The following is a 9,958-nucleotide window of genomic DNA, read 5'->3' as shown; positions in this document are numbered from 1 at the left end:
CCTGCTGTGAAAAACTCTAATGGGCCAAATTGGGAGTGACATGTTATTTGCATTTTGCCTCTAAAACGTTGCTGCTGTTGGTCGCCTCGGCGGCTCAGCAGGCTAAGTCTCCACGTCGTGTTTGTAGCGTTGTAATCTTGTTAGTGTGATCCTCTGCACATGCCACCAGGGACTGGGATCGATAACTGGCTCGTGGCTCCGTTTGGGGTGCCCCACACACACAAATATAGAGATGGCAGAGTCAGGGTGGTGTTTATGTGGCACTGAGATTGATTGGCAAGAGGTGGAGGGTGATGTTTTTTAGCATCATGAGTCCTCAAATCACACAGTGTGAAAATGGGCCTAAAGTATATTGTGTGTATCGAGTGTTTGCACCCTTCTTCTCATTTTTCTTTCCTTCCAGTCTTTCATCCTCAACCTCTCAATTTTTCATTTTTTTCATCAGCCTCACTGCTTTTTTCATCTTGCTTTTTGCACCATCTTTCTAATTCACTTATGACTTCATCCCTTTTCCTTCTTCCTAATCCTTTTCCCTCTCCGTTTTCCTGCTTTTAATTAGTTTTCAGTTAGTTTTTCATGACCTTTCTCTTTTTCCTTCTCTAGTTTCCTTTTTGTTCCACCTCCTCTCTAACCCCTTCACCAAATAGATCTTTCCTATTTTTTCAATATACATGTAGGAGGCATGCCACAGATTTGACTGGGCCTCTGATAAACCCAGAGAATGGGCCCTCCTCAGGTGTGATTTATAAGTAGCATCATTGTGTGTGTTGGATCAGTAGCATTGCTGCTAGTGTTGGTGCCACTGTTCAACAATTTTGCCACATTCGACCCCTTTTCACCACTTTCCCCCCACCCATTTATGCCACTTTAAACACATTTTTGCCTCTTTTAACCAATTTTTGCTACTATTAACCCCTCTTCACCACTCTTCCTGCCCATTTTTTGCTAATTCTAACTGCATTTCAATACTCATTATGCATATTTTTGCCACTTAAAATCCATTTTTGCAATTTGTAACCACCTTCACCACGTTTTCTGCCTGTTTTGTTTTTGCCACTTTCTGCCCATTTCCATCATCATTTTTATACCCATGCATTTTGCCTAGTTTAGCTGCATTTCACTAACATGCCTAATTTGCCACTTATTTCTGTCACTTGTAACCTCCTTTCACCACTTTTTCTGCCTGTTTCTGCCACTTTACGCATATTTTTGCCCCTGTTTACCAATTTTTGCCGCTACTGGCCCTTTTCCACCACTTTTATAAAAACTTTTACCGATTCTAACCATACTTCACTAATTCACTAATTATTATGCCACTTAAAATCCTTTCTTGCATCTTGTGTTCTACCTGTTTTTGCCACTTCCACTATTTTTGTTGCTGCTGTTAACCCATTTTTGCCTCTCAACCAATTTTTGCGACTACTAATCCCCTTTTTATCTTTTTTTCTGCCTGTTTTTGCCACTTTTAATCTTTTCAAATTCTGTTTTAAGAGAAGGAGGGTGACATTTTGAATAAGGATACATGCTATGACATAAATACATTTACGAAAAATGTGTGTTGCTTTGATAAGAGAGATAACAAAAACATTATGGTTATCACAGTTTAACATACGATGGACCAGGATTTTGCCGACCTCCATGGCCCCCCATTTAGCTGGGCCCCAGAAAGCTCTCCCTTTATCCCCCTTATGAGCAGCCTTGAAGGGATATCAGGTTTTCATCAGTACATTTCAAATTACTTTGTTGATATTAGTATGAATTTCAGAATGAGGTTGAATGAATGAATACAAAGAAAGTAAATGGCTAAAGTGTAAAGGCTCATTGTTGCCTAAAACGGGACTAAAATGTTTTAGTTTTCTTGGACTAATAAAGAGTGAAAGTGTCTTAAACTAAACTAAAACTAATCTACAGACTAAATTTCAATAGCAGCCAGAATTAACAGTCTCTCTCTCCTCCTCTTCTCTTGTCCTCTCTCCCTGAAACACCTTTTCTGTCCCACTCTGTCCTTCCTCTCACCCCCTTCTCCCCAGCTCCTCTGACATCCCCCTCCTCACTTCTTTCTCCCACTTTTCCTCCCTCTTTAACCTCCCCTCTCTTCATCTCTCTCTCGCTCTTTGCGTCTGCCTCCCTCTCTCTCTCTCTCTCCCCCTCAGTCGTCGCTCGCTCGCCGTGTTGTGCGGACCTACCAGCCACCTCTCTCCTCTCCTTCACTGAATCTCTTCATCTCTTTCCCTCTCTGTCTCTCTCTCTCTCTCCTCCGCTCCTCCGGTCTCTGCTATGACAGCTCACACCAGCAGCGTGTTGCCCGATCTCAGACCGACAACCCGTCAGCGGTTATCCTGTCCACGCGTTACCATGGACATGTGTGTGTGGGATATTCGTGATTGATCCTCGGGTCTAATTATTTTTCTGTTTAAAAACGAAAGAAAGAGGAGGAGGGGGGCGGCCGTCCTCTTTTACCCCCCTCCGCTTCCTTCAGCCAAGCAAAGCGGCGAGGTGGGGAGAAGAAGGCTTTCTAAATAAGCCAGCTTGGATTTATTTCACAGCAAAATGACGGATTTGGGAGCGCCGGAGATGCTGCTGATGAGGAGGAGGCTGAACGTGAAGAAGACGGGCAGGCTGAGACGCGACCTGCCGCTTCTGCTCCTGCTGGGGCTCCTCTTCGGGGATTTCTCCTCATCCAAAGGTGAGTTTGGGAGGTTTTATAAATGTGTCTGCGTGCTTGAGCGCGTGCCACCGCCGCTGCCGCGCGCTTACATGCTTGTATGTGTGCGCGAGCGTGTGTTCGGCAACCTGCGCGTGAGCGCGCGCGAGCGTGAGAGGAAAAGACGGCTGGTTAATTCGTGCCGTTTCCTTGCTGCAAACCCGTCTGTGGATGAGTCTGCGTGTGTTTGTGTGAAAGAGAGGCAACAGAGTTAGCCTACGTGTTGTGTGCGCGCGCTCGCCACTCATGGGATAGCGTGCGTGTGTCCTTTTTTTGCGCGAGAATCAGAGAGGAAAAGGGGTGCAAGAGAATGAGAGCTAGCCTATATGCAGGCACAGTGGCTTATTGAGTGTGCGCGCGTGCATGTGCAGTGCAAGAGTGCAGTGCCCAACTTGGATACAACATTACATCTGGGGAACAGTGTGGCCATGCTCATTTTTAGGCCTCATAGTGTGCAGACTGTAAAAAACACATAAACAAAGTTGGGGATAAATCACAGAACTCTCAATCCAGTTTCTGCAAGTGTAAACAGCAATATGGAGTCACATCTGAATCAGGAAGAGTAGCAAACATCTTGTTTGGTGTAAGGCAAAGCTTAGAAACTAACCTGTGCTGCTGTGCAAAGAATGAGCAGAGTCAGACAGAGAGAAATGGGGTGAAATTTCATCCGCAGGGCATGTAGAGAGGAAATCCCAAGCTCATAGTATAATATGATTTTGTGGAGTCACACATACACATTCACGGACACAGAGAGAGAGAGAGAGAGAGAGAGAGAGAGAGAGTGGCTGTGAAGAGTGTGATGGTCTGACAGGGGGTTGATGCTGTGTGTCAGCAGCCCAGCAGGTCTGTGTGTGTCTGTGGAGATTATAGAAGGATGGATGGATGGGGAGGAAAGCGTTAACATCCCTCTCTATCTGTGGGAGCGTTACTGTTACTCTGTTTATCAATAGCTCCTCTGTGTTCCTCCCTCTCGTTCTCAGTGCTCTGTATTTCCCTCACTATCTCACCTTCTCACACATGCACTCATCTGTAAGATTCCCCCTCTGCCATGAACAGCAACATGGTCTCTAGCAGTGTTAAGATCGCTGATGATTGTGTCTGTATGTTGCTCTGTGCTTTTCCCCATCTGTCTCTGGGTGTTCTGCTCTGTGCGTTTATATTTTGTGTTGCTTCTGCGTATCTCCTGCCGAGTGCAGGTTGTCAACCAGGATAAGAGCCTGATTCGCACGACTGTGAGGGAATAGTGTGTGTTGATGAGTATGATGATGGTGCTTTTAAGTGGGGTGTGATTGAGACACCTGCTTGTTGTCACCTGTGATTCATCTTTCGCTGCAGCCTGTGCAAATGTTTGTGGTTCCAATAACTTTTACCAAAATGATATCAGCTTTTTTCAAACCCTGTGCAGTTTTGCACACAATACAGCACCATTCCCCGTTTTAAAGGAGACTAACATATGCATAAGAAGCTGTCTATGTCATGTCATTACAGTGTGATGTGCAGCATACAAGCAGCTATTTAAGTCACTGAAGAGTCAAGAAAACAGAGTAGGAGGAAATTAAAGGGCAGAAAGACATCTGGAAGGACAGACGGAGGTCGGGAATAATTTATTTCGTCAAACCTGAAACCCCAGATGGTTGCCAGCCTTTTAGATTTGATGTTGCACTTTAAATTCTAACACACAACTAATTATTGATTGTCTGGAAATGTCACCCAAAAATGTCATGAATAGTCAGGTGTCTTAAGACAAGAAGAGCAAAAAGGCAATCTTGGCTCCATGAGGGAGAGAATTTTCAGGACGAAGAAAAAAACAAATCAATCAAGGCCTCATGCGAGTCTTAGCTCTTGTTAGCCATTTAATTAGACAACAAAACATGAATTATTTCTGATTATGAATCTCAGAAAGGACATTGAAATAATCAAAAATGATCTTGTCACAAATTATATAAACAGCTATTAAATTACTTAAAAGACCAAGCTCAAGAATAAGCCAATTTCTAATAATTAATTTAAAAAATCTTGTTAATCGTGAATCATAGTTACTCATTTTTAATGCTGTATATAAAATTTAATTTTGGCCACCTATCTTTAATATTTACAATCTTTACATAAATTTGGCTGCCAAACTCTGCTCCTTTGCATAGACAAATATATTCAGCCCATTCATCAACAGGTTGTTTCTGCCAAGAAATGTCCAAATGTCCAACTGTGATGTTAATTCCCATAAAAACGCGGCGAGTGCTTATATAATTCATGAATTGTTCACTCCACTCTGCAGGGGACTGGACGAGACACACGCTTGGCACACACTGTGCAGAATAACATGTCAGAGAACTTCATTTAAGACGCCCACTGGGACTATAAGCAATTGTTTAATCGCTGACACGCTCTCTTGTTCACTTAAAGAAATAACAGCACACATACACACATCTACTCACTAGCGGAGGACACTCACTGACTTCCTTCTCTTCCCCTTTAGAAATGAAGACTGATTAAATGTTTCCAAAGCTTTTTAATGTTTTCATCCTTATGAGGGCATAAAGAACGTAATGCAAGTGCTCCCCTAACATGCACAGAAGTACATGCACGCGGTGACAATTAGCTGACATTGAATCAATGCCAAACAACAAGATATTGGAACTAACGGTCTGTCCCTCTGCCTGGCATACTAATATCACACACATGGGAGATGGAGAAACACCGTCACACACGCATACACTGTTCCTGTGGGTGAGGAAAGAGCTAATTAAAACAGAGTGATCGGCCCAATTCAGATTCCCTGTAGGTACGTTTAAGTATTGGAAGTAGGAAATGTACCCATGAAGAAAGCAAATTTAACTGTGAAGGACATGAAAGTTTAACCTGACATGCCAGACATCACTGCATATGTCTACCATCCACCTGTGCATTGAAAGTGATAGGAAGGGCAAACCTTTTGAAAAACAATCTTGGAAGGTGATTGGACAAACTTTCTGTCTGACTGGTTTATTACAGGCCAATCAGAGCAACAGTGGGCAGGCGCAGCTCCAGAGTGAACTTGCAGCAGTATAACTGTTGCGGTGACTAGCTCATGAGCAAGATGGTAAATCAAAGTTGTGCAAAAGCCAGTCAGGAGAAGAGCAAAATCATCTTTTCTGCCAAGAAAAGCTTTAAGTGTATGTGGGGTTTTTTTTTTTTTTTTTGCTCTTTCTTTAAAGGGAAATATTGTCCAGTTCTGATAAAACTGCCGCTATAGCTACATCCAAGCTAACTGCTCCAGCAGCAGCCATGGTTAAGTGGCTCACAGTTAAAACTTAACCCAAGGCAGCTACCGCCTCCTTTTCCTCAAATGATGCTGATTGGTGAAGATTGGGCCCAAGCGTTTCAGATGGCAGCTGAATTAGCCTGATGACAGACATGGAATCTGGCTAATCCATCAACTTTGCAAGGTTAATTAAAGTTTGTCACTCTTAACAACAGTGTGTATAAGTGTTTTTGATGTCTTGGGCATTTATGGGGTTCAGATGGTCTAGCAGCACTGGCACCAATTCTGAGGGGGCATTGGGTATTTTGTCCCTCCAAAATTAAAAGTGGGGGGGTCAAAAAACCCTCAGTAATAAATACTGTGATCAGCGCGGTTGAAATCTTGGAGGCTGTGACAGAATGCCCTCTGCAGCGGCCCAACAGCTGCCTGCCTCCTCCCTCCACCAATCATGCCATAGAATAGGTGGCAACAATCCAGACATTCCAGTGGTTGGCAGAGAGGGGAGTGGTTGACAGGTTGACCCGCAAATTTTGAATTACTGCTGTACCACTGTTTACCTCAGCATTAGCTTAATGTCGCCAGGCACACCATGCAGTAGCCTAAATGAAACGAATGGATAAGTGGGTTATTCATACCACCACTGCCAATGAAGACAGTAATGTCATCACAGATCCAGAGGATGTATTGACTAAGCCTACTGTCCCCGAACTCACTGGTGCTGAACCCCCTAGTGGCTGTGCCTCCCAAAATCAGGAAGCCCAAGATGGCGACTGTGGCAGTCCAAGCCCCGGTCCCACTCGTCAGAGGAGGGAGGTGAGGAAAATGACATCAGCCATCAGAAGCTTCAGAGACGGGTGGCTGACAACTTACAGTTGGCTTACATTTGACAATGGAAAAGCTTTATGTAAAGTGTGCCGGACGTGAGGAACAGAAACTGTTAACATTTTCCACAAAGAGAGAAGGCGCCTTCATTACAGATGGATTTTAGAACTTCAGGAAAGGCCCGGAGAAATTCTGAGCGCATGAAAAGTCTCAGTTCCACCGAGAAGCTGTCACCAAATATGCAAGTTATGAATGTTCTTCACAGTATGTCCGATCAAAAAGCAAAGGACATGGTTCAAGCCACAGATGCAAGAAAGCAAAATTGTTCTTCGTGATTGTGGATGAGGCTGCTGACATCACACAGCACAGACTCATGGTGACTGTTGCTGTCATTACTAGGTACGTGCTCAATAAAGGAATCATTTAAGTTTGGCACCAGAGTCACCTGTCATTTAAATTTGTGCAGCAAAAATGTTCTTTAATTTCAATTGATTATCACAGGGGCGGCAAAATGTGATTTAAAAAATGTATGCTGATAAATTTTACTCTGATGCCATCAAACAACTTACTTAAGTTGCTTTGTAACTTTGATTTGAACATAAACAAGAACTCTCTGTGCTCTTAATTCTTATCATTTTATGGATAACATTCATATTCTACAGATTAACACCATCCGAGATTGACTAGTAATGTAACAATCTGCTCTCAGTCTGCACTTTCTCGGTTTAGAAAAATAAAAAACTCTGATGCCATTTAGAAACATGTCCTTTCTGATTGTTTTGTTACTATTATCTTTAAATCTACCAGTTATAAAATCCCTCTCAAGTAATTACCTCCGCCAAGGAGGTTATGTGATCGGCAGGGTTTGTTAGTTTGTTTGTTAGCAACATAACTCAAAAAGTTACGGGCGGATTTTGATGAAATTTTCAGGAAATGTCAGAAATTGCATAAGGAAGAACTGATTAGATTTTGTGAGTGATCTGGATCACTGTCTGGATCAAGGAATTTTTTAAAAGGATTCTTAACTGTTGGGTGATAGGGCTAATGACGGAGGTCTGCGCTCTCCGAGTGCTTTTCCAGTCTATGTATGCGATTAATTAATGACAAAGTCAGTGATTAATTAGATTCATTTTGTTCATCAACTGACAGCACTAATTAGAACTTTTTATTAATTAAATATTTTGTTAATGTAGGCCCACAATGCTGGTTAAATGTTGTGTCAAAGCTGCAATGCAGCTGTCTGCCACTTGATGGGGCTGTAGCTGTAGTTAAAGGGCCTGCTCTCCCAGCTCTGATACCTGGATGTACCCCAGCAGAATGGAAAGATGAAACATTTGATGAAGGATGTGCTTTTGTTCATTTTGTAAAAAGTCAACACATTTCAGTGGAAGATTATTTGTTCTTATTCTTCATGGGATGTCACACAATTATGGTACTGATAACCTGGTGGCGGGCAGAAATATTGCTGGTATCAATTGCTGCCTATGTGTTTTTACCAGTTTTGTTGTTTTATTTTGTGTAAAACAGACAGCTGCTGTTCAGATGATCACACTATCTGATGAGGAAGGGTTGTACTTTTGCAGAACCTCATGTGAGAAAGAAAAACCAGAGAGGAGGAGATTGTGGATTAATGCTGTTAACTGCTCCTCCATCTTTGGTGTGAACAACTTCTTTTAACACAGCCACAAACTGCTGTGTTGATCTGAATTAAATATTACTGAATTTTGATTAACACTAGTGCCCTAGAGGACTGCATGAAAGTGAAAGCTGTCAGTGATCCTTATATGAGTATTCAGTAGCCTTGACAAGCAAATTGCTAGTGTCAGGCCAAAAAAACAAAACCTTGTATCTCCTTTGATCATGATTTTAAATTTTTATTCATTAATCAGTGCTATTGATCATCCTCTACATCCAGCCAGTGGGTTTAAAAAAAAAATTAATGCAATATTTAGTGTCAAAAAGATGCCACTGGTGTTAACTATTTGAAAAATACAGCATCAGAGGTTTTGGCCTGACACCAGCAACATGTTAGTTTATTAGCGCTCACATATACTTTGATTTAGTCAAATTCTTCACCTTTACTTCACCATTATTGACCCAGCCAAATTGTATTATGTAAAGCTACCTCTACTTTAACATGCTTTCACATGAGTGCTCAAAGCTGCTGTACAACTAAATATCTCTGATTTTGTATTTTCATTTGATGTAAATATGCATCATTATGAAGAGATTTTAAATTAAGCAGCCTGTAAAACTTTGTATAACTACTATATATCTTTGTCTCAAAGTGCAGACATCTCACTGGCATTTGAAATGACTATTATTTTGTTGTTAAAGAAATGATGATTTCCTGTTGGATTGGCGAGATTTGGCAGGAGTTTGATCAAAGAAAATGGAGCTAAAAGTTGTATGTAGACTGTCAGGGCCATATACTTGATTGGAGCAATCCTTAACAGCATTACAGCACATAAATTTGTAAGAGAAAGCTAAGGATGGAAGGGCAAACCAGTTTGACCTTGTTCACCTGCAGAGTCCACCTGCAGAGTTCAAGTGCAGAGCGCACATGACTTGTGGACAAAATGTTATTTAGATTTTTGTTTTCCGTACAGGGAAGTTTCCTTGTTGAAATATCCCTAATCATTACTGGCAGAGATCTCTTTATCTCCATACGATGAGCTGTCTTCCAGCTCCTCTTCTTTTTTTTTCTGCTCTAAAATCGAGTTTCATTCATAGAAAATGCCTTGGGATATGGTGGAAAGCTTTGTGAATAGCTAACTAAGGTGACCTTGTGTTTATACTTTTAAGAAGAATTTTACTCTTTTGTTTAAGTTCCCTTATTAAGCATTAAACAGCGGTATATTTACATTGTATAAAATTTTAATGACACTTTAATGTAGTTCAAAGGAGGTATATAAGTTTTTATAAATGTATTTGTTAAGCTCTGTAGCTCCTCCTGGCACCTTAAAGTAGAGGAACAGATTATGGCATTATGTAAAAACATAACCGATATGACAAAAATGCAATGAAACACTTCCAAGAGTGCCTACTCTTTACCATAGAGTGCTGTGTAAGGGATAATGTCTTGTTTTCTTGTGATCTCAGACAGTAAAAGGAATCTTGTCTTCAGCCTGGTCGCCAATTTATAATGAACTCATTGATTTGACACAACGTATTGATCTGGAATCCTTCAT

At 41.6% G+C, this 9,958-nt stretch overlaps 1 protein-coding gene across 1 annotated transcript in view; it reads left to right on the top strand.

Moving 5' to 3' along the window:
- The first annotated feature begins 2,168 nt into the window (after positions 1 to 2,168).
- LOC121512451 (CUB and sushi domain-containing protein 1-like) overlaps positions 2,169 to 9,958 on the top strand; it is an 821,118-nt gene continuing 813,328 nt past the window's right edge. Inside the window, exon 1 of the mRNA XM_041791732.1 lies at positions 2,169 to 2,686. Within this exon, the coding sequence (XP_041647666.1) occupies positions 2,551 to 2,686 (136 nt within the window). The 5' untranslated portion in view covers positions 2,169 to 2,550. The remainder of the gene's footprint in view (positions 2,687 to 9,958) is intronic.

The sequence above is a fragment of the Cheilinus undulatus genome, linkage group 1 (assembly GCF_018320785.1).
Source record: "Cheilinus undulatus linkage group 1, ASM1832078v1, whole genome shotgun sequence".
In the NCBI taxonomy this organism is placed as follows: domain Eukaryota; kingdom Metazoa; phylum Chordata; class Actinopteri; order Labriformes; family Labridae; genus Cheilinus; species Cheilinus undulatus.
Note: the sequence above shows the minus strand (reverse complement) of the source record. Positions and strands in the feature narration are given on the sequence as shown.